The sequence below is a fragment of the Phytophthora sojae genome (assembly GCF_000149755.1).
Source record: "Phytophthora sojae unplaced genomic scaffold PHYSOscaffold_15, whole genome shotgun sequence".
In the NCBI taxonomy this organism is placed as follows: Eukaryota; Oomycota; class Peronosporomycetes; order Peronosporales; family Peronosporaceae; genus Phytophthora; species Phytophthora sojae.
Genome location: NW_009258129.1, coordinates 746,857 through 770,350, shown reverse-complemented (window position 1 = coordinate 770,350; position 23,494 = coordinate 746,857). Strand labels below are relative to the sequence as shown.

The following is a 23,494-nucleotide window of genomic DNA, read 5'->3' as shown; positions in this document are numbered from 1 at the left end:
AAAACGATCGAGGCGAAGAATCTAGCAGTGGTTCCAGCGCAAGTGATAGAGGTATACATCAGAACGTGGCAGTAGTCTCTGCGTGTTTTAAAACAATTCTAGGTTTCAAATTAATTAAAGTGTACATATCGTAACCAAGATAGTACGCTTTGTCTTATAAGATATTCTGCTAAGCCGTAGTTTTTTTGTAAGCAAAAAGCATTCGCACTAGTAAATTTACCTAAGTGAACATGTATTTGAGCTTAAACATTCTGACTAGAGGTCGAACTGTGTTGAGCCAAAATATGAGAACGAAGCGTGCTTTGCACCTCAAAACCTTGGCTGCAATAGTTGCAGGGATACTCACCGCGGCGATTTTGCTCCCGCCGAGCGATACGATGCGCGAGTCCATCCGGGTTCTGCAGGCAGAAATACCGGTGCTGCCGAATTCGCGCTGAAACACGTTCAGTGCGACCGCAGTATTGGCATACTAATAGCGAATTAGACACCACGTCTGGTCTCCAAGCAAGGTCTCGAAAAAACAATTAGCAATGAAGCCTATAGTCGGAAGTAGTATACCCCACACCACTATGAAATAAATCGCCACGAAGCACAGCTGCATATCCAGTAGGGATCTCCAATTCAATCTCCATTTCAGGGCGGGCAAAGTCAAAGCAGCGGGGAAACAACCGCAGTCGTGTCCCGGGTTGGATGGCAATAATAACACTAGCCGGAATGCTGCCCGGGTAGCGGGCATGCACAGCAGCTCGCACTTCGTATGCATAGTCTTGATGAGGTTCCTGGTATAGACCCCCAGGTCGCGAGTGCATGTACGAAAACACACAGGGTCTGTAGTTGGAGTAGCGGGTAGCTGCATCCTCAAGGATTGCAGCGGAAACACGTCGAAGGGGAGGTGTCATGCGCTGAACTCGCGATTGATTTCTGAACATGTCATCTTCGGCTCCGCCTACTTCTCGAAACACAGGTCTGTAGGTCCGAGACTCTGCTTCTAAGTAGAGCTCATCAATAGTCGCTTGGAAAACTTGCAGGTAGAACACGGCGTAGCCAGACGCTGGGAAAGCAGGGCGCACCATCAGCACAACGCGATCTGGAAAATGGCAAGCACTCAACCCCTCTTATTATTTGCCGGTAGTCTAAAGTAAACTTCGCCTCGGATGCTTATTTATAGTAGAGCTATGATCGTCGGCAACGGTATCATTTCCACTGAGCGATTTCGGTACATGTACCTATTACGAATGACCCAAATGTGCGTTTGTCACAACCGGCTGTTTCCCAAATGTCGACTCTATTACGAGGGCCCTCCCGATGAGGGTCCTCCTTAGCGGACCCCTATAGCAAGTGTCGTACCCACCAGGCATATTCCGATATTTTTAATTCGACAGTTTCCCCTTCATAAAGGATAATTACTATCGTTGCATAAATCAAAGGTACTCGGGTATATGGATTGCATAAAAAGTATCATCATTGCCTGACAAAAGGTCGTATTGAGGCGGAACCGATGTCACCATTGAATTCGGGAGGAGGGGGAGTACCCGAGAACCCTCCCAGCGCGCAATAGGGTCCCAGACGGCGCGCCGATTATCTCCTCGTTGCTGCTTGACGCAAGCCAGAACGGTCTCCGTCCAGTGGTCAGAGAACTCGTCCAGCAGGAGCAGCACGGGTATGTCCATGTTACCTCTTGCCGAAAAGTTGAAGCGCAGGAAAACCACCGTAACGGCTTTGTTCCATCAGCCGTTAGCGTTTCGGTAGAGAACGACGTTGTGCTCTGCTTGTAGCGGCTGTATCTTCTTCTATAGCTGTTTGCCGAATTCACGCCTCTTCTTGTCGCTCTCAGCTCGCATTGTTGACACCGTTGATGGCTTTGTCTTGACGACTAGGTACGGTGGGTACTTTTTTCCAAGCGAATACCCTAATAGCGTGCAGGTTGCTCTTTCATTGCCTTTGTCCCTAGAACGAACCCAAACCGTTTGGCTGAGATGGTAAGCTTTGGTAGGTACTCAAAGAAGACAGGTGTCTGGTCCGCGTTGTACACGACGTCGCCACCCAGCTCTGCCATTCGCTGCTTGACTTTGAGGTTGAAATCCTTGAGAACAGCGTCGGCGTCCGCCGGTTTTACCTGGCCTTGGCGGGTACGTGCACGCAGCGCTAGTCGGTGGCTACGCAAGAAGCCTTTGACCCAGCCTGTGCAAACAGACGTGCTGGGACGCCAGCGTCACGGACCACGGACAGCGCTTTCCGATTCATCATCAGGTTTGACACGGAGAGGCCATGAGCACGGTATGAATTCATCCACTTGACCAAGTGAACCTCAGTACCAGCAGGTAGCGTCGTCTCAGTGCCAGCGACGTGAACCTTCCGCTGCTTGGCCGTCGCTGGTGAAGTGCACAGTTGGAGGAGCTTGTCCTTCTGTTTGCGTCATATATAGATGTTTATACAGGATGTACTCTCACTTCCGACACCTGTCAAATCTAGTATCCTTAACAATTTGATATCATCTTTAGCAGGGTTTACAATAAATCGACGCCAAGCATTGAGCGGCTCTCAATCAACCGCAAGCCGCCGCCGTCGCGCGCGAAGCTTGCGAGGCTTACGAAGATTCTGAGTGCAGCACAAGGGACGCGGAAACGTGTCTCTTGGGTGCGGAGGTATAGGGGGATGGGGGTGCTGGCAGGTAGGCATCGTCTTCGCCGCAAGAACGGACAGAAGGGCTTTAGGTAGTAGACAGAGGAGCAGTTAGCCCGCGCTGAAGTGAGAACATAGGAGTAGAAACGACAGAGGAAGAACTGGTAGATGGAGCCGTGAGAAATCGCTGGCGTAGATAGTAAACCAGCGTCTATAGCTTCCTACTAGTGCTGCAGCGCAGATAGCATTCAGCGAGTGTAGATGAGCTCAACCACAACAGCTCACTCACAACTTCGTCTCATAGTTAATTTATCGCTTGCGCTATCATTTTATTGGGGTGCTATGGCCGCTGGGGCTCACACCGATGAGCCGGTGATCAACGAACGGAGCGGCGGCATTGGTCGCCACGCCAACTTGGTGCTGGTGCGCTCATACATTAGAGAACTCTATTGTAATACCTGCTAACTATTTATGTGTGCATGAAAAATACACACCAGCTGGTGTCGGAAGTGGCACTACCTGTACGCTTGGTTTGGCGCTGGGACCCCGTTAAATCCGCGAAGAACTTTGCGAACGTGGAAGCCATGCTGTTCGTTTCAAAGTAGATGACCACGTCTAGCCGAAATTGATGCGTGGGGGCAGAGCGCTTGTACTGTCGAGCTCGCCTCCCACCATGTTTGCTGTGCTTCTGCCGTCCTTTGGTCATTGGGAAATGACTGCTGTTCTAGAGCATTTGGGCAACGCCCGCTCTGTCCAACCAAATTGCTCCTGTGCTTTAACCAGTATGGTGTCGGGTACGACAATTGTTTTCAGCTGAGGCCATCAATTGTAATTTCCCCCTTCCATCTTTTTTTAATTTCAACCTGTAATTTATCCACATATTTCCCTCGTTTTCTGTTGTCCTGCAACTTTCCGAGTCAATTTTTCAGGAGGGTTCGCCGGCGTTTAAAAATATAATTCGAAAAACCCTTCAAAAACCGGTTTTTTAAAAAAAACTCGTTTATTTGGTTTTAATTTTAACGAGAATTTTCGTTTTTAAATTTTCAATTTTACGAGAATTTTCGATCGAGTGAAATTTAAGTTTCACCGTTCGCCGAGTAAAGTTTTTGCTTCGCCGAGTAAAATTTACGTTTCCGTGAGAAGTTCAGAGTCGCCGAGTGAATGTTGCGTTTGCCCGTGCAAACTTCTGTTTTGACGAGCTGAGCCGGCGCAAAAGCACTCGGAAACCGGCAGAGATCTGTGCAATTCTGCAACGATCTCTTTTGCATACTGGGCCCCTTACACAAGTTTGCGCGTAGTTAACAATGCCTTTTCTTCGCTAACTTTTCCGCCCCGGACCGGCCAATTACTCGCCACGCGAATGTCCAAGTCGCCGCCACCAATGCTGTCTCGACTGACGCTGCTGCGGGCGCTTAGTGCGCATGGCGTCGCCGCAGGCGGCAACGCTCGTCTGGCGCCGGCCGCGATTCCGTCCGCGCTCTCCGCCTCCTTCTCCTCTCCAGCCGCCAACCGGCGCGCTCGCCGCCTGCGCCGGGCCAAGGCCAGCGCCAAGGCGGCCACGCCCGACCCGCGCACGCCGTCGCTGCTCGCCGACATTGAGCAGCTGTCGCGTAACGGCCTCGCGCAGCGCGTGGAGATGCCGTCGGAGCTGCTGGATCGCCTGACGTCCGTCGTGCGCAGCCGCACGCACTCGCAGCTCGAGACGCTGCGTCAGAAGCACGTGGGGGACCCCCGGAACACGCGCAAGCTGCCGCTGGACATGAGCAAGACGCCGCTGGGCTGGACCATGGAGCGCGACCAGCAGATCCCGCCCTTTGCCTACGGGCCGGCCGAGACGCTGGCCTTCGTGGCCTTCGAGATGGAGGCCACCTACGCCTGCACGCACGCCGTGTTCACCGAGCTGCAGAAGAGGCTGCCCGACTTCAAGCCCAAGTCGGTGCTGGACTTCGGCGCCGGCCCGGGCACGGCGTCGTGGGTGGCCAAGGACTTCTACGACCAGTCGCTGAACAAGTACCGCGTGGTGGAGCCCAGTCAGTCCATGGTGGACGCGGCCGAAGTGCTGCTGGACGGCTTCCCGGGCCTCAGTGTGCGGCGCAGCATCGCCGACATGTCGAGGGATATCAACACGGGCACCAAGTACGACCTCATCGTCGTGAGCTACGTCTTCTCGGATATCACGAACGACTTTGAGCGTGTGGCGACCACCTCGGCGCTGTGGGAGCTGCTGAACGAGAACGGGTGTCTTGTGGTCGTGGACCGCGGCAGCCCCTGGGGGTCGCACCAGGTGCGCTCGGCGCGTCAGTTCGTGTTGGACTCGGTGAAGGAAGACGAAGACGGGAAGGAGGGCGTGCGTATCATCGCACCATGCCCGCATCATTTTGAGGTGAGTTGAACCTTCGGGCAGTGTCTGTTGTTGCTGGAAGGAAGCACTAAGTTTAAACTTTTCTGCATAACAGTGCCCAGCGGCAGGAAGCACGTGGTGCCACTTCGTGCAGCGCTCGCCAGTAGTGAATCGCCCTCGTGAGGCCACCACCAAGCGCTGGCACGGACAGAAGGGCTCCAAGTTCTCGTACATGATCATGCAGAAGACCCACAAGGGGAGCGAGGAAGATGCTGCTGCGAGGAAGAAAAAGCCCATTGCTCGCATGCTGAGAGGCCCCCTGCTCGCAACTCGTCACGTCCATCTGGACTTGTGCACTCCTGAGGTAAGCGAGCATTGGTGATTGATCGTTAACAGCGTCACAAGGAGTCGCTAATTGACACTTGGATCTATTTGTTGTGTGTAGGGATCGATGGAGCGCCGCAGTGTCACCAGAGGTAAGGCGATCCGCGAAGTGTACCGTGCTTCGCGCAAAGCGCATTGGGGAGCGCTATGGCCAGCAGACGAGTCCAGTTACCTGAAGGACGAGTAGATTCAAAGGTGCCCTGGGGGCTAATAGACGCAGTTGAACCATCATCTCAAGTATGGACCAAGTAACTTCAGTGACTGTTCGTGTGGTCGCTATATCTTGGTCCCTTTGGAGGTGCTCAAATGGCCGACAGCACGAGAGCTTCACTGCTCGATCCACCGCTGGACAGCGCAGGCGGCATCAAACGCGCAGCATTTTCCTGCTCCAACCTGGACAAACTCGACGACGAAGGCGACAAGGACGAGGAGGAAGAGGAAGAGGATGACGATCAGAAAGTCTCGACTGCAGAGGAAAGCAGCACAGTCACGATCGTGCTCGTGACGCTGTTGTTTGCGGGGGGTTGGCGGTATGCGGAGTTCTTGTTGTGCGTATGATGCGCGCTGACGAAGCTGCCTTCGCTCGACGACTGGAACAGCGTAAGTGCACTGGTCAATTGTCAGTACTGAGCTATCGATGATGTTGTAGCATGTATATGGCGGATGCAGGGATGCCGCAGGTGCAGCCCAAGCATGTTCACGTGGAAGTAGGTCTCGCCCAGCTCTACACTGGTGATCATGTTGAGGTGAGGAAGAGGAGTGCGCGTGCGTCGTAATACTGTACGTCGGTGGTAACTCCTCCATCAACCTTGTAGATCGACACGGATCGGACGATCGTGTGTCCAAAGTGTGCGGGCACCGGGGATGATATGAGCGCCGGGTATCACCAATGCCCTAATTGCAAAGGTACGGGGATATACGAGGCTATTGAGCGAGTTGGGCCCTTCCAGCAACGTGTCCGATCCAATTGCCAGCTTTGTCACGGTCGAGGTCGCGTTGCAAACAGCAAGTGCGAGGTCTGCAATGGGCATGGCTTGCGACGAGAGTCCACCACCTTCAACGTGCACATCGAAAGAGGTGTTCGCCATGGTGACGAGCTTCTCCTACCGCGCAAAGGAGACCAGGCCCCACTCCACGTTCCTGGGCACGTTGTTGTGCATGTGGTACGACTGCAACCATCAGAATGAAACTGAGGCAGGCAGCGTCAACTGATCTTAATTTTCGCAGATAATGACCCCACATCCAGTTTTCACACGGCGAGGAGACGACCTAGAGCTGACGCTGGAGATATCGCTGCTCGAGGAACGCTATCAAACATCATCTGACTGGATTGCACGAGGAGTGAGCATTGACGAGTCCGTATCCGCTGTTGCAGGCGCTGGTGGGTTTTTCCGGGGAACTTGAGCATCTCGATGGACACACAGTCAAGCTCAACCGTGAAGCTGTTGTACAGCCCACCACAGTCTGGAAGATTCCGAGCGAGGGGATGCCGATCCGACAGCGACCAGGAGAGTTTGGACACTTGCTTGTCCACTTCAACATCGCGTATCCAAGTGAGCTCAACGCCGCCGACAAATCTGGTAAGGTTGCAAGCATTTTACCGACGTGTAAACCCTTGAACACTCACCTGTTTGCTTTTCCTGTTACAGTCGTCTGTCAGCTCCTGAACGACTGACTGACTGAACGAACCTCCACCATCGCGAGACAGAACAGCGGCTTCCTTTCACCGAGCATTGTCGTTAAAAAGTTCTTTTTTTCTTGCATTTAGTGCGCTCTTCGCACGCTCCATCACCTTGGCGCTAGGCTAGCGGCGTGTACGTCGGCGCTGTATATCCCCTTCCTGACCCGAGGGTTCTACCGCGCCTCTGCCTTCCACACTCGACGCCGTCCTGTCAATCCGCATTCAATCCAAGGTCACTTCAACATGCCCCACCAAAAGCTCCGGTTGCTAAACTGATGTATGTACCTCACTCTTGATCGATCGTACTGGTCGTTTACTGCAGCTTGCTGGCCACCGCATCGACGTGGGGAACGGTCGACAGCTTGCCAATGGCCGCCACGGACGGCGTGGCCTTCAGCGCCTTCTGGGCCAGCTCCTGCAGCTTAGCGGCAGACACACCCTCAACTAGCTCCGACGCCGATTTGGGCACGACGCCCGTGGTGGCGGCAAGGCCCACACGGCTCAGCGTGCTCTGCTGCTCCAGAGCCTCAAGCGCGGCCGTAGTCTTGGCGGCAGCCAGCTCCTCCTTGGTGGCCGGGGCCGAAGCAGCCTTCTTGAGCTGGGCGGCGAACGAGTCCACGAGAGCGCCAGCCTCCGAGGGGGCGGCGTAGCCCGACAGACCCACGAGCGCGGCGTCGCTGTAGCTGGAAAGGAAGGCCGAGGCCTTCTTGTTGTTCAGTCGCAGGCTCAGCAGAGCGCGCAGCACCTGCGAGGCGCCGAAGTCGGCCGAGTCGCGGCCGACCGTGGGCAGGGCCAGGGCGACGTGCGTGAACTTGCCGTTCTTCTTGACGCGGGTCTCACCGCCGACGTACTTGGCGGTGGCGCTGGCCGCCTTGCTGCCCTTGGTCAGGTCGCCGAAGTACGCGTTGGCCAGGTCCGTGAGCGTGTTGTGGGCCACACCGGCGCCCACGAGGGCCGCGTTGGCCGTGTTGACGTACTTGTCGTAGTAGGCGAAGAGCGTCTCGGGGCTCAGCGCGCCGAGGTTCTCGGCGGCGACCAGAGGGCGGCCGAGCGTCACGTCGTCGTAGAAAGCGGCGGCGTGGATGCCCTCGAGCAGCGAGGCCGAAGCGTCCTCAGCGATCTTCTCGAACTCAGCCTGCACCACCTTCTTCTGCTCGTCCACGTCGTAGAGCGCGAACTTGGGAGCCAGCGTCGTCTCGGCCAGGATCTCGGCGGCCGCCTCCAGCTGGTCGGGCAGCACGCTCACGCTGTAGCGCACGAAGTCACGGCCGGCCTGGGCGTTCACCACGCCGCCGAGGGCCTCGATGTCACGGTACAGACGCAGGTCCGAGCGGTTCTGCGTGGCGCGGAACGCCATCTTGGCGAACAGCTGCGAGACGCCGGCGGTCTCCTCGGTCTCGTCGCGCGAGCCCGTGTTGAGCTGCACGCCGATGGTGGCCACGGCCGCGGCGCGGTCGTCCGAGCCCAGCGCCAGGCCGGACGAGGCCGACGACGTGGTGAGCTTGGCAGCGGCCGCGGGCTGCGGCTGCGACTTGGGCACGGACGGGAACTCCTCGCTCAGAGCCACGCTGGGCATGGCGCTGGCCTTGGTGAACAGCGAGCGCGACGCGCGGGCGGCGAGCTTGGAGGACGACGACGCGAGCATCGGGACGAAGGGGTGGGGGCAATTAGAGCGGTGGGGCCAACGCGTTTCTGGAGACCGTGAATCCCGGGGGTGCGCGCAGCACAGCGAGCGGCTGAGGAGGGCTGTTCGGCTAAGTCCGACAAGTTCGGCTAAGTACGACATGTACGAGAAGGCTTGCACATAGTATGCCCATCTGCCCCATACAAACCCAAGTCGATAGGCGAATTCGTATCTATGTGGAGGACGTACTTTAGCGGACGCAGATCAGGACGCGAATGAGTCACAGGTGCTTCAATGCTTCTCTACTTACACACACGCGCGAGCTTTGGTAGCTGACTGACGACTTGCAGGCGATAAATATGTGTTCCTGACCGTCATGAGCTCGCCATTGCGCACGTGTACTTACGTCTTTTTGGTCAGCCCGGACGGACGTCCAAAGCCGAACGACTTGCGCGGCGCTTGCAGCCCGCTGCTCACCTCCGTGGGCTTCGGGATCGAGCCTGTGATGCTGCTCCTCGTAGCGCTCGGGGCGGCAATGGTCTTCGCAGGGCTTGGCGCTGAGAGCATACTTCTCCGCTGGAGCAGCGACCTCGTTGGGGTTGCGATGGACGAAGTTGAAGTTGCAGGAATGGAGGACCGAGACGGTGCTGTCAGACCGGACGCGGCTGGCTTCGATAGCGCAGGGCTTGCTGGCGCTGCTGGCTGCGACGACTGCACGAAGGAACGAGGTCGCAAGAGTGAGCTGGGTGGCTTGCGGATGCTGCTTGGAGTTGCAATGGACTTCCGCTGCATCAGTCTTGAGCCTGCTGGTGGTACCGGCGAGGAGGGCGGGCCAACAGGCTGTCTCGGCAGTACACTCTTCAGCGGCGTAGTAGACTTGGCAGGTATCGGAGATGTTCTGGCGGATATCGACGCGCGATGGCTGGCTGGGCTCGGTTGCCGAGATCCGGAGGGCGAATCGTCTGAGTCCAAGTCGCTTTCGCTTGAAGGTTTTGCAGGCGAGATCGCGGTTTTCGTCTCAATCGCGGACATTCCGGTGGGAGCACTAGGCACTCTTCTGAAGAGAGATGGAGATCTCCTGGGTTCAATCGCCCGCCGCTTGGGCACTGGGTACTTGAAGGACATGATAAGATCGAAGTCTCCGTCTTCATCGTCCAGAAGTTCCGCCTCCAAGATGTCATCTGGGCTCGCATTGGCCATGATTAAATCGTACGTTGTTTTCGGCCCAGCTCTCAGATGTGGGCCAGCCTGTAGGTCTCGCAAGGATACCTCGTGGAACCAATCATCACTCAGGGGCTCGTCGCCTACAAGTGCTTGGAACACGAGGTCCGAGTCGTCTTGGTTGGCTTCATACATTGCTTGTGATAACTCGTCACTGCCGGCTGCAAGGGACTGCTTGTGCTCGCAATACTTTCCGATGCCGAAATGCTGCAGGTACGAGATGCCATCGGACGGACTGCCATTGTCGAAGGGTGTTTTATCCAGAGCAGCTTGATTAGCATCATGTAGATTTCCGTCAACGCTTGCCGCTCCAATTGATACTGGCTCGCTCGCTGCAGCCGACAACACCCCCGTAATACCCTCATCAATTTCTCGTATGATGTCTTCAGCCATAGCAGGCAGTAGCTCATCGACAGGATCAAATACGTCTTCCAAGCCTCCGAGAAACGCGATTTCACCACTTTCACTTCCCGACGTAGTTTCAGACTCGGTATAACGCCTTTCAAAAGCATTAGTCGGGTTCGTCGGATGTAAGTAGTGGTTATTTTGCTGGATCCTCCCAGCTCGAGGTTCGACCAAGTTGCCGTCAAACGCCGCTAAGTTATCCTTTCGCACAGGCTCCATTGCTTTCCCATCCTGACCTCCACAATCAACATGTTCAGTTTTCACCTCTGCAGTTGTGGAATCATCGTGGCCAGCGACTGCAGGTAGAGATGGCGCTGGCCGAATCGGTCGATCCTCCCACGACGGCCCAACCTGCGCCACCTCCGCGTCCTCCGTCGCAATAAAAGCTGTAGATGCCGACCGAATCGGTCGATCGTCCAACGATCCATCAGCCTTTATGGACCCTCCATCGCGTGAAGCATTTTCCTTGCTCTTGGTGCCATTGGGCAAAGCGCCATCATTATCTTGGCAAGGATCATTGATCTCTGCATTTTCAGCCGTATCGATGGCATCGTTTGTAGCAGGGAGGTCGCCTGCAACCGCGGACGCCTCGTCATCCATCGCAACCGATGCAGCAGCACTGGCTGCTGCATCGACCTCTGGTGCGGCATCAATCTCAGCGTTTGGAGTGGGCACCATACCAGTTGCACTCTCCTCAGCAACCTCATGTGGACAGGGCGGTTCTGTCTGGTTGTCGATGGTAGCACCTTGGTCCTGTAGGCCTCCACTGTTATCAGCTTTCATATCCAACCTCTCGCAGTTTCCCGAGCATACGTCTGGTGCTTCTTGAAGCAGCTCCAGCGCGTCTGTTCGCCACATGATCCACGCTTTGTCAACACTGCCCCCAGCAATCTTCAGCCAGTTACCACTCCGAACCGTAACCTCGAGCGTCTCTCCTCGGCTCAGGAGCCCCACTGTCTGCGCCTCCTTGGACGGGAACTCTCGTATCGCGATCTGCGCCTCCTCCGGCAGGGTCTCGTTCAGCTCGTAGAATGTATGGGCAGCTACAGCACAGCACAACAGACGACAACCAAATTAGCTCTTCAACTCGCGGACACCAGCTGCCTGCCCCCACCAAAAGTAGCACCTACTGCTGCAGAAGTCGTGCTTGAGCCTGGAGCACACCACGTGCACGTCCTTCGCGTCGATCCACGCGCTCTGCAGTGTCGGGTGGAAGATCCGGACCCTCCCCCCGCGCACCTCCATCATGCAGTAGAGGAGATTGACGCTCTGCACGGGTCCAAGGCTTTGCGCCGTCTCCTTCGACTCATCGAACAGCAGCGCGGCCGGGTCCGTCACCTCGCAGCAGCCGCAGAAGTCCGTCGTCTCCCAGGGCGCCAGCAGCGGCGTCCCGTCGGGCAGCGAGGCCATCATGAATCCTCCCTCGGTCTCGCCCGACGCCGCGTCCTGGTACGCCACCTGCAGCCACGAAATGGGCGCGTCGTCAGCAGCGTCTCCCGCCACTTGGAACACGGGGGAACACGCAGCTATAGCGCTCCCTTGAGACACACGTGCGCGCTCGGCAGTGCCACTGTCGGGCGCCGCGCGGACGCGCAGCTCCGCCTGCAACGGCAGCCCAGGATGCACGCAGTACCAGCGCATAATGCGAGTACTCGCCCAAGCCGAAATGATCGCACCATCTGAGCGAATGCAGAGTGATGGTCAGATCGTACTTAGTTGAAGTTGCGACCTTTCGCGCTCTCTGCCGCATTGGGTTGGCTCACTTGCACTCAGACCAGGGACGGCGCAAGCAGGATCGCTCCTGCTGGAAGGAAGGCGAGAGAAGGAGGGAGCTCGAGAAATCCAGCGAGACAGACAGAAGGCAATCGGCGCGGCAGGAGGAGGGAGCGCAGGCTGCCATGGAGATGAAGCGCGTGCTCGCGCGCTTCATGGTGCACAAGGTGGGCAGCTTCGTGGTGAAGGAGCGCGTGCTGTGCTTTGGGGAGTACTCGTTCTCCACGGTGGACCGCGAGAACCAGCACGTGACCAACACGTGGCCCTACGAGGACGTGGACGGCGCCAACGTGCTGGAGGGCGAGACGGACTTCGTCATCCACACGCCGCGCCACCGCATCAAGAAGACGGTGTTCCGCTGTCACTTCCGCATGGAGGTGCTCGTGTGCCTCATGCGGCTGCGCAGCCAGCACTACGCCAAGATGCCCAATGCTCGGCCTACGCCGCCAGAGCTGCAGACGCATACGTTCCAGAGTCTCAAGTACCACAAGAGCGGCGTGCAGTCGAAGTGTGTGGTGGAGATCCGTCCGGACGGCATTTACCAGAAAGATACCGAGGGAGACCTCATGAGCCACATCCCGTACACGAGTCTGGTCTCTATCGACCTCATCTGTGACGACCATGAGGCTATTGCGCTGAACCACTCGGACAACTCCAGTCTCTTCATTGTGCCTCGACGCACGGAGCTGGCGCAAGCGATCAACAGAGTCATGAAGGCCTACGGAATGCAGATCAACGAGTACCGCAAGAAAACAGTGGAAGCAGCGCTGAAAGACGACGGCAAAACTTCCTTGGCGACCAGTGTGTCGTTTGAATACCAAGTGCTGAAGGTTTCGCAGTTGAACGAATCGACTGCTGCTCCGAGGACACTGTCGGTTTCGGAAAAGTACATTACGGAGTATGCGGACGCGAAGACAGTAATCTCCAGTCGCCCTCTGTCGCGTATTTACAGTCTAATCATGTACCAAGACACGCTACAGGCGTTTGAGGTCGTCTACGTGGATGGTGTCAAGCGCAAGTACTATTCTGCCCAGCGCGAGAAGATTGTGTGTGAGCTGTTGGCGTCGTGTCACGCGCTGGGGAACTACCAGGTGGATGTGGAGATGAGCGAAGTTTCAGACTGGGTGCGCATGATTCCGCGTAAGATCATTTTGCAAGAAGGCAATAAGATCGCGAATATTGTGCCGAACGTTAACGTGATGGATCGTGAGCTCCGAGTCGCGCAGTCGAATATCCTCCAGCTACTGGCGGTGCTCGGCAATCGTAAGACTGCGCGAACGCAACTGCAACTTCCTCGTGGTCTTGATGAAGAGATGCACTCTTTGGCAGTGGAGCTTAATGTCAATACGCCGACTTCCGGAGTGATCGCACAACCGAACAAACCGTACGAAAAGGTTTTGTATGTGCTTGCTCGGGAGCTGTATGACATTGTCAATCGTCACGGTGCAGCGCATGATTTTGTGGGCACCTATCTGCAATCTATTTACCGTCTGACGCTCGCGCCTCCTGCAATAAACGAATTCATGCAAATTCTGACTGAGGTACGCTAATCTTTTTACTTGGAATTGCGCATCAATTAATATAGACTAGCTGACTCACTTTGTTTTTGCGTTATATACAGCGTGGAGACGAGTATCTTGGTATGATATCGAAGATTCTGGTTAGCAAGAACTCGGTTGCAATTTATTGGATGTTCATGGTGCTGAGCCGGCTCATGGAGTCAAAGGCACACAAGCTTCAGTGTCGACAGCTCTTGCTGTCCAACAGTCTCTTCATGATGACGCTACTATCCATGCTGGATGAAGACACTCATGTAAGTCCAATCGCAGATACCTCACAACAAGATAACGCTCTAATCTCTATTTTTTGTCATCTGACGTAGACGGGATATTTCCTCTCTGACCTGCCGACGATGAAGCTGTGTCAATTTATTCTGTTGCTGGTGAAGGCGAACGTTGAAAAACAGCGGAAACTTTCTGAGACGCTGTACCAGCACCTGGCAACTAAGTACCGAATGATGCTCCGAATCCTTTTCAGCTTTCCAGGCTTGGCAACTGTTGAGGCGTGCGTGGGTATTTTGAGCCGGATGACGAAGAACCCGGCCTTTTTACACTTCGGTAACATGGGGTCGCCGCTTCGATCAAATGACGGTCAAGTCCCTCGCCAAACACTTAGTTTTGGGGAAACGCTCAATTTTGTCCCCAGCAGCCAGCGTGGAGCACCGGTACTGTCTTCTCGTCACAATATCTACTCGTCCAGAAGGAACATTTTCTCGTCGAGCCGCAACAACACGTTATCGTCGGCAGGGTCTTCATCGAGTGGTACTGCTGGGGCTGGATCAAATGTGGTAGTGGTCCAGAATCCAGAAGTGCTTCTTCGGCAATACCGGCAATTTCTCGAGGCGGCGTGTGGCGCTCTGAAGATGGGGATTGATCAGTATGATGACCCCGTATTCTTGCGACTCCGTTACCGATGCCGCAATATTTTCTTGCAGGAGCTGATGAGTCATTTGGTGGGCAACTTTGAGGAATTCAAGCGTGTGTACAGCGTTGACTGCTGTCAGTTCAGTGGCTTTATTGGCACTGCAGATGGCCAACGAGAAAAGACCAATTTTTATCTAACGCCCCGTGCTCTGATTGCTGTCCAAGTAGTGGGGCGTCATACGCGTGAAATTGAGTACCGCACGATTGAGGAGGTCACTCGAGCAACAACAATACCAGACGCGTTCATACTCACGGCAAAAAAGAAGCTGAAGTTCATCTACTCCGATCAAAGCAGCGATATCGTGGAGAAAATGAGGGCTCTGGCTGGAGTTATTGGCATCCACCTTCGGTTTACAACACGAGACAAGCTTCCAAAACAGCATGTCGAAACGCCAATGGATCACTCCGCTTTTCAGTCAAACGATTTGTTTGATGTTCAAAGACGGACGGGCAGGCACGGATCAACGCGTTTGCGAAAGAAAAAACTTTGCTTCGTTGATGGCACCATTGAAGAGTTCTCAAATTCTTCAAAGAAGATATACGATCTGAAGGATTTGCGACGTGTAGTGATACCAGGACTGGGGAGTGACGATACTCAAGCGATGGTTGCATTGGAGTTTTCAGACTGTAGTCGCGTCGTGTATGTGCCTTACGACGTGGAAAAGTTTTTGGCGGCACTATACGACGGATATCGCTACGTGGATAACTTGGATGTTTCGTTGAGCAGAGAGTTCCCAAAATTGAACCCAAGAATGTCCGCTCGGGCTCTGCTGAAGGATGAACATGAGCGCTTTCTCTACCTAAACAGTGACGGACTGTACATTCCCACTCACACGGTCCTGGAAAAGGAGATTGAAACCATGACTGGGGAAGGCGTGAGTATCACATCGGCCACAAATCGGGTTACTTTTGCTCTGGAAAGCTTGAACATGAACGTTGAAATGGAGGATTTCGCGGGGAAATTAATGCGTGGGCGTTTGGAAAAGCTGTCGTACGGCTCCCTCCTCCGCGGATTGAATAATCTGGTACGTTGTACGTAGGTATTTGAAATCTCGTGATATGTATTGTCATTCCTAACGTGTTGTTATCTGGGCTGCAGCTCGAGCATTCGTGCAAGCCTCCGATTCGGGCAAACGAGATCTGTGTCATTTTGGAAGCTTTTTGTCGTATAAATGACGGGTGCTACCGAATTGCGATGGAACAGTCGAACGGTGGTGCTATGGTTCTGGTTCCAACGCTGGCTCAGATACTTGTATCGGGGGACCCTATCGCAACAGTGTGGGCTGTTAACGCGTTGCATTCACTGGTTGCCGATAAATCACGATCAAATGCTCACCGTTCTGCCGAGAAAGCTATTCGATATCAAGTCTTCGAGCACAAAAAGCTGATTTCACTACTGACTGACCTTCTGGAGCAACGCAACCCAAGCTCTACGCTTGTCGTGCTGCAATTGGTACTTGATGTGCTGGTCGTATCTCGCCACAGCACCGATAACAATCACTTCGATGCCATCGTGAAGGCTTTGGGAGGGAAATATGCACTACTACTGGAGCTTGCGTCGCAAAATATGATCGCAGGGTTGTCTGCGGCTGTTATTTGTGTCTTAAAGGTGATTGTTGATCACGGCGATCACAAAGTTCGACGACGCATTTGTGATCTGGCTCTGGATTCTGGGCTGACTATAAAGCATCTGCACAAGGCGTTTTTTCACCCTTCCGATAATGCAAAGGAGACCTATCAATACATTGCAAGTATCTGGGTAACTCATCACAAGGCCTCTCATGAAATGCTAGTGAGGATCCTTCCCCATGGTTTCATTCGAATGATTTCGAGTCCGATGGTACGGAAATTGTTGAAAAAGCAACGAGCTCGGCAAACGGAGTCTGTGCGGCGGCAAACCCGGCTTCAGCTCCAGAAACAGGTCGATGGTTCAGAATGGTTCATTCGTCGCATGCAGCTCCAAATCGGAACACTGTTTGCTAGTGGTTCTGTCAAAGAAGCTCGAGTCAAGGAAGATGCTTCGCGTATGAATTATCCTGGTGAGTCATCGACAGATATGGCTCTTCTATCCAGTATGGTCGGTAAGGATTTTTTGCTGCCCGACTTGATTTGGAACGAAGTGACGCGAGCTGAATTAAAGACTGCTCTTAAATCGGCGATTGACGAGTTCGACCAATTTAAAACTAACCAAGCAGCTGCGTTCTCCTTGGCGGTATCTCGAAAAGGAAGCAGTGAACCTAAGTGGAATCACGCGCAGTTTTCTGTGAGGTACGAGAGCATTGCTCAAGAGCTTCAAGTTGACCGATTCTACCTGCGCGTTATCACGGAAAGGATAAACGATGGATCGTTGCAGTTGACGGAAGTTGCCCAAACTGTCCGTTCAATCGATGCAGGAACACATCGTGGAAAGCTGAAAAATTCTAGCAGCCTCTTTTTTGCCAGCATGGATATTGCCAAGGACCCAGCGAAGTTTTTTAGCGAGGTCTATCAGTGTTGGCTGGAGCATCTCCACCTGAATAATATCCCGCTATCAGGAACAAACGATTGGTCTGCTAGTGGAAGCAATGGCCTTCCACAGTTTCATGGGGGAACAGGAAACGAGCAGCATGGTCATTCCATGCTGAAAATCCTGATTGAGCTCGCTCACGTATTTCCTGAGGTCCGGCCAATTACAAAACACCGAGCTAGGTTCCTCACCGAGTTGCTGCGAAATTCGTACCTGGCGAGTGAGATCCAAGACATCGTCGAGCTAATGTCCGGATTAAGCTTGTCTGGTGACGCTTGTGCTGAGTTGTGTACAAAGAACCACATCCAAGTGTTACTGTATATGTCCGTGCTGGCGCACCGGTGCCAGACACCAGCTTTAAGAAGTGGCGTGCTGGACGATTCTGGTGATATACCGATGATGGACTCGCTTAACGTGTCGGAGGCTGATGAAACCTCCTCGGTGCCGATAGCAGAACTTTCCCTCTACAACGAGACGAGGTTTGCTTTAAAATGGAGCATCAGGTTGAAGGCAGTTGGGGAAACGGAAGACGGAAGTGTGGTTAAAGGCCCGTTTTCAGCAAACGGGTTGAAAGAATATTTGGATGCTGACCCGTTCATTCGACATCGGCAAATTGACGCTCTGTATATTTGTTGCTGCTCTACGCATGATCATGACGAGCACATATGGAAGTCGATGTTTGAATTTCCGGAGCTGCGTTGGATGGAACTTACGGACGAGCCTATTGACACAAGCTGTGCAGCGTTCGCCTTGAAGACTTTGCGGAACTTCATGATTAAAGATCAGCGCTCAGTATGTGCTGGAAACACAAATCTGTGGCCGCCCGCTTTGGTCAATACTATTGTGGCTAACACGTCCTCGTTAGCCTTGCTTGTTCAGCAACTGGTGGTAAATGAGCCTAACGTTCGCCGATATGTCTGCGAAATGCTAATGTCTCTGAGCAATGAAGAATTACAAGAGCTATACCAGTACGGAGCCTTCTATTTCATTCTGTCAACGGCTGCAAATACGAGAGGGTCCGAGAAGGTACCTGCTTTCGTCCCGGAGGCAACACTACTCAAAAGGATTCATCGTTCTCAAAGTTCATCTGAGCGGTTCGCCGGCCAGAGTTATTTAACGGACATACTTCCTGAATCTCTCATCAGTTTCCTGGACTCGGAAACACCTGAGCAATTTGCAGATGTGTACTGCGGTCGCAAGCACGACAAACGTGCGCTGTGGTCCTCGCCAATGAGGTTACACTTACAAGAGATGATGGATGAGCACCTGCAGGAGTTCAAAGATAGCTTGAAGACAACTGTTGCAGCAAGGTACGAGTACACGCCGATTCCTCCTATTTCGTACCTCGAGTTGTCTGGCGATGTTTATTGCAGCGGTTTCTATCTGTCTACATTCAACCAGTCGAATTCAGAGGCTGAAGAGGTGGACGATCCCGTTTACCTGATGAAAAGTATTGAGGAAAAGTGGCGATATTTAGCACGGCGCCAAGCGGATGGTTTGGATGACGATATGGATCACTCGGATGCGTACAAAGTATTTGGCTGGAGTGAAGATACAACGTACTCGTCGTCTGCTTTGCGCTCGCGTTATCGGGAATTGTGCCATCAAGATATCGAAGTTGCGACAGTTCGCCATGCGTTCGACTCGCTTTCTGCTGCGCTTGAGCACAAAAACAAAGCTAATGGTGAGCGATCGTCGGACGAAGTTATCGAGCGTATTTTGAAAGCGCAACTACAGTTGCTTGAAAAGTTCGGCTATCAATTCTTTTCGTTCGAGTCTTCGACACTTGACCTGCTCGTTCGCGTGCTATCATCTCGATCGGAACGCGAGTCCAAATTTCGAGGTATTGCACGAAAAGTGCTGCAACAGCTGCTCTCTGTTGCACCGCAGAATGGCCCGCTGGTGGTAAAAATTGAAGATTGCTGGAATACCATTCTCGATTTAGTGGAAAGCTGCGCATCAGGCCACGACGTGGAAGAGAAGGAGAGCATGTTCTTCATCTTGAAACTTATTCTCGAATCCGAAGAAGGGGTGGAATCACTTATGGAAAGAAATCGCAGTACGTCCAGCGAGGTGCCACCATCGAAAGCATTTGACTTTAACAGTTTTGGGGATGATGACAACAACTCATTCTTTACGGCGACAGAGTACCCATCCCAGAACGGAGGAAGCAAACTCAAGTATGCCCAGCGTGTGTACTCCTTGCTAGATGATGTTATTCTTTCATTCGAGAACATCCAACCGTGGCGTATTCAGAAAATGTCATTTGAAATCGCGTCGTCCCTTTGCAGAAGTCCTGAATTGCAAGAGCAAATTATGCATGCTACGCGTGTTTTTTGGAAAGGTCTCTATTTGATCCTGGCATCCGCAGAGAGTTCGTCTGGAATTGATACGACCCAGGAGAGTACGACTGCTTTGGAAAAACAAGAGCGTGAGATGTTGGAGAGCGCATTCGGAGTACTTCGCTCGCTTGCATTGGGTCCCGATGGTAATCGCCGATCAGCAGGACTTGATGCCTTGGCGAATCTGCTGCCAATAAGCTTCTTGGAGCTTCTTGCAAAGCCTGATGGACGCGACTTTTGTGATGTCTTGCTTTCGGATATTTGCGAGCCAACTTGCATTTGGAACGAAAACACGCGGCACGAGCTCTCGCAGAAGCTAACGGATGAATTTTACATGGACCCAGGCATCGATGGTTTTTCAATTTTGGAGAGCGTTACGAATTACTCGTACGAGTGTCTAAGCTCTGAGCCGTCGGTTGGGGGAGTCTATCTGCAAATTCTACTGGAGAAGTCAGTGGAGGATCCACAGGCAATCACCGAAGATGCATTGTATCCGATTACTGCCGTCGAGTTCGTGTCACAGCTGTTCTTATTTTTGAACGAGAACAGAGACCCCAGTATTGCGATTTATTCCGACACGCTACCTGCTCTAGACTGTTTGAGTCTTCTATGTGATTTACCGGCCTTTCGGCCCGCCATAGTGGAATGTCTGGAGCAGCACATTGATGATGTGGATCCTGTGAACGCCTCAATATCAGTTGCAACGCTTGGACGATATCTGCTGCCCTTCACCGGTGACGACAAATCAAAGGCCATGTCGATATCGTCTCGTCGATCTTTGTCGACGTATGGCTTCAAAGCAAAGCAATCGTCCGACGATATTTCGTCAGATATGGAAGATGAATTTGGTAATGTGGACTATCTGAACCGCCAGGAACTCGCGCTGCTGATCCTGAACAAAATTTGCGGTTTTGAGTGCAATTTGGAGCGTATGCTTGCACCTTTCTGCCAGTTTACGTGGTGTCTCCAAGTGATCACCGACCATCTCGCGTACGAACAAGCATTCTATGCGTTATCCTGTTTAGCTGAGCTGTGTGATACTTGCCTCGTGATCGCCGAGTACGTACACATCAGCGGACTCTGGGTCGAGATATTAGGTATCGCACTTCAGTCAAGGCAGCATGTTCTCCACGAACAATTCCTCCGCGCTGAAGCTCTACGGGAGCCTGCTTTCGAGGTTTTGTACGCGTTGTTGACGAAGGACATTGATTTGCGAGAGAAGATGTACAGCGGACTCTGTCGGTTTCTTCCGTATCCAATCGTGTACCAAATTCACTTGGATCCGAACAAGGCGACGAGGTTCTTCGACGACAATCACGAAAAGAGCGACTTGATTTGGAACTCTCACAGACGAACCGAAGTGCGTAAGAAACTCGACGAAATCATTTGCAGGAATCGGATGGAGCGATCTGTAGCAAAGCGAGATTCCGTTCTACTTGACGACGAGACTGATATTATCCCGTTACCGCACAACTTTGTGGCTGGCCTCTATATCGATCGCTTCTTGTCACGGCCGGATCCAGAAAAGTTGACAAACCCTGCCTACAACCTGGAGCTACTTTTCCAGCTTTGGAGGACTCAATTACACCTTCTCATGGGTTTTGATCTGCAAAATCCTGCCGATAATCTGAAGAAGACAGCTGATGAAATCGACAAGTACACCATGGCGATTACCCACATTTTGCGGGCGTCTCTTGATATCGACGAGAGCATCGCTGACAATCGCATGCCAGAGCAGATTGTGAAACTGGTGCGCTACTGCAATCAACACTTGATCATAAGTTTTCCGTACCGTTCCGTTTTGCGTATCGCCCGGCGCTTGGTGCAGTTCCCGGAGATCACCTCGAAAGATTTTGTGGAGTTGCTCATCTGTCGAATCACGATGCAGCATCCAGACATACCGCCGTTGCTGAAGGTACTACGTCGTGTCCTGGAAGCACGCAACACAGCACTAACAGAGAGCGGTACGAAAGACGAGCCTGAGTATTGGCTAAAAGACCTCAAGTACTACCCGCAAATGCTCGCGTTCTTGGAAGGACTAGTGGAAAACAAAGAGCAGGTTGAAGCACCTCTTCTTTCCAACGTGAATCGTGTGCTGCGAATTATTCACGCTGAGGAGCCCAAGGAAACTCATCTGAAGCAGATATCGAGAAGCTTTATGGGTCGTTGGCACAACTTCACGTTGGAAAGTAGACCTTCGCTAGTCCGCAACTCAACGAAGATTGGGCAGCCGCAATCAAAGCAACCCGTGGGAACAACGCCAACAAACATTGCATCAACCAACCCGGACATTCTGAGTACGCAAAGCTTCGATGTGGATCAAGCGAGGGAGCGGCCCTCGGCTATGGTTGCCAGTACCCAAAGTTTTGATGTGGACCACGAGCGTGAGCCTTCCATCCGCGTCGACATCAAAGCTATGCCCGACGAGCGCGAGGTTGACATTGACGCCACGTTTATCCAAGCGCCTCCAAAGAGCATCAACTTTACGGACGGAGCCCTCGAAGTTGGAGACGCTGTGGCACCCCGCAGTTTCCGGTACAAGGGCGAAGGTGCGCATCACTCACCCTTGCCGTCTCCTACATCGGTTCGCTACTCGACGCTCGGAGCTCATTACGAGCCGATCAATTCGCAGTACCACTCGAAGAAAGCAGCGGAGTACGACGAGCATGAAGACGATGAAGATATCTTCGCTACGCGGCCGCGTCGTGGCAGCTTGCCGATGAAGCCAGACGATGTCGACGTGAAAAAGGTCAACGGGTTACCTTCTGCTGTGGGCAATATCCCTATGAGTAGCATCAACCCCACCTACTCCCAGGCTCCATCAACCCGACGACCGACGCAAGGGAATGGCGAAGTGCCTTCGGAGACGACCACGTGCTTGAGTCGGCAGAGCGGAACAAGTGGTGTGCCTTCTGAGCGACGATATTCGCTGCTGGACTCCTGGAAGCCGCCGAGTTCAGCTGCGCCAAACTCGTCGCTCACGTCGCTCACCATTTCCCGACGAGGCCGCCGAGCCGCTGCCATTTACAGCCGCCACAAGTCCAAGGGCCGGAAGAAGTGGTTCAACAGATAGCTCCGCTTTGCAAAGCAGCTTCCAGCAGCATTTTTTTCCTTTAGCTAAATACTATTTTTTCTTCCTAAAATTGACAACAAAATACAAGTTGAAGTTGAAGTGAGACCATCACTCTGCATCGATTCCGCACTCCACGCATCACTTCGCGTGGCGAGATGAACTGGCAGCAGAATGTGGCGCTGCAGCACCCCGTTGGGGCCACGGAGCGGCGTGAAGAGAGGCTGTACGCGGCTCCGAACGACAGCTCGGGGGATAGCAACATCCTCCGGTACATCAAGACGCTGACGAGCCACCAGACGAATGCGAAGCAGCAGCGAATGGATAGGTATCTCCGGCAAGTCAAGCGCCCTCAACCAGCTGAACAGAGTTCCACAACAGGCCAGAAGACACTGCCAGCACCTGGATACAAGCCTCAGGCCGCCGCAAAGCCCCTGGTGTCAACAGCAGCTCCAACACCCCGCCTACAGGAGAAGAACGGGCCCCGAGAGAGCGCCAAGCCGCCAAAACGCGAGCCAAAAGCTCGAAATGGTCGCAACAGTCAGGGGAAAGCTGCTGGTGGCAGGGGCAAAGGCCGCTCTCGAGCGAAGCGCCAAAGTGACGGAGCTCCGAGTGGTCGGCAGCGGAAGAAGGTGAAGAAAAAGCCAATCTGCCAGCAGAGCACTGCGGTAGGATCGTTGGATCGATTCCGACTCAATGGCACGTGGTCTCAAGACAAAACACGGGCAGCAGTGACTGCTAAACTCGGTGAAATCGCGGGGCCACGACTTGATACAGTCCAGAGTGACGAAAGCAAGCAGGCTCCCCGAATTCAAGCCTCGACGTGTAATGCGGACACGTCAGGAAGTATGAAATCCCGGTTCTGGCCCAGTGCTGCCACTTCTGGCCATGCCAGCCAGGTTAGAAACCCAGGTCTCTGCAGTCAACCGATCGAAGCTAACGATAGTGACGTGTTTTGTGTTCGGAGCAGGCTTCTCTCGGTTCATTCGGATCCACAAAGCGTGAAGATCTACCACACTCGGGTCCACTGAGCAGCCTACCG

At 53.5% G+C, this 23,494-nt stretch overlaps 6 protein-coding genes across 6 annotated transcripts; 3 read left to right on the top strand and 3 right to left on the bottom strand.

The window, feature by feature from the left end:
• Nucleotides 1-524: 524 nt before the first annotated feature.
• On the bottom strand, nucleotides 525-899 carry PHYSODRAFT_532900 (hypothetical protein; the record flags this gene model as incomplete). The annotated part of the gene is made up of 1 exon (XM_009540494.1): nucleotides 525-899. One exon carries the CDS (start codon nucleotides 897-899, stop codon nucleotides 525-527), a length of 375 nt encoding a protein of 124 aa, XP_009538789.1.
• A 1,246-nt stretch (nucleotides 900-2,145) lies between these two features.
• On the bottom strand, nucleotides 2,146-3,328 carry PHYSODRAFT_532487 (hypothetical protein; the record flags this gene model as incomplete). The annotated part of the gene is made up of 2 exons (XM_009540493.1): nucleotides 2,146-2,406; nucleotides 3,113-3,328. The coding sequence occupies 2 exons, from the start codon at nucleotides 3,326-3,328 to the stop codon at nucleotides 2,146-2,148; spliced, it is 477 nt and encodes a 158-aa protein (XP_009538788.1).
• Nucleotides 3,329-4,003: 675 nt separating this feature from the next.
• PHYSODRAFT_342126 (hypothetical protein) lies at nucleotides 4,004-7,022 on the top strand (the record flags this gene model as incomplete). Its single annotated transcript, XM_009540492.1, has 10 exons — nucleotides 4,004-5,005; nucleotides 5,079-5,327; nucleotides 5,409-5,530; nucleotides 5,665-5,870; nucleotides 5,921-5,947; nucleotides 6,017-6,093; nucleotides 6,163-6,227; nucleotides 6,298-6,550; nucleotides 6,723-6,927; nucleotides 6,997-7,022. 10 exons carry the CDS (start codon nucleotides 4,004-4,006, stop codon nucleotides 7,020-7,022), a joined length of 2,232 nt encoding a protein of 743 aa, XP_009538787.1.
• Nucleotides 7,023-7,087: 65 nt separating this feature from the next.
• PHYSODRAFT_348575 (hypothetical protein) lies at nucleotides 7,088-8,673 on the bottom strand (the record flags this gene model as incomplete). The annotated part of the gene is made up of 1 exon (XM_009540491.1): nucleotides 7,088-8,673. One exon carries the CDS (start codon nucleotides 8,671-8,673, stop codon nucleotides 7,342-7,344), a length of 1,332 nt encoding a protein of 443 aa, XP_009538786.1. The 3' UTR covers nucleotides 7,088-7,341.
• A 2,640-nt stretch (nucleotides 8,674-11,313) lies between these two features.
• Nucleotides 11,314-22,455, top strand: PHYSODRAFT_307611 (hypothetical protein; the record flags this gene model as incomplete). Its single annotated transcript, XM_009540490.1, has 5 exons — nucleotides 11,314-11,727; nucleotides 12,057-13,592; nucleotides 13,673-13,864; nucleotides 13,934-15,559; nucleotides 15,634-22,455. The coding sequence occupies 5 exons, from the start codon at nucleotides 11,314-11,316 to the stop codon at nucleotides 22,453-22,455; spliced, it is 10,590 nt and encodes a 3,529-aa protein (XP_009538785.1).
• Nucleotides 22,456-22,610: 155 nt separating this feature from the next.
• Nucleotides 22,611-23,483, top strand: PHYSODRAFT_307610 (hypothetical protein; the record flags this gene model as incomplete). The annotated part of the gene is made up of 1 exon (XM_009540489.1): nucleotides 22,611-23,483. The coding sequence occupies one exon, from the start codon at nucleotides 22,611-22,613 to the stop codon at nucleotides 23,481-23,483; it is 873 nt and encodes a 290-aa protein (XP_009538784.1).
• Between the last annotated feature and the right edge of the window lie 11 nt (nucleotides 23,484-23,494).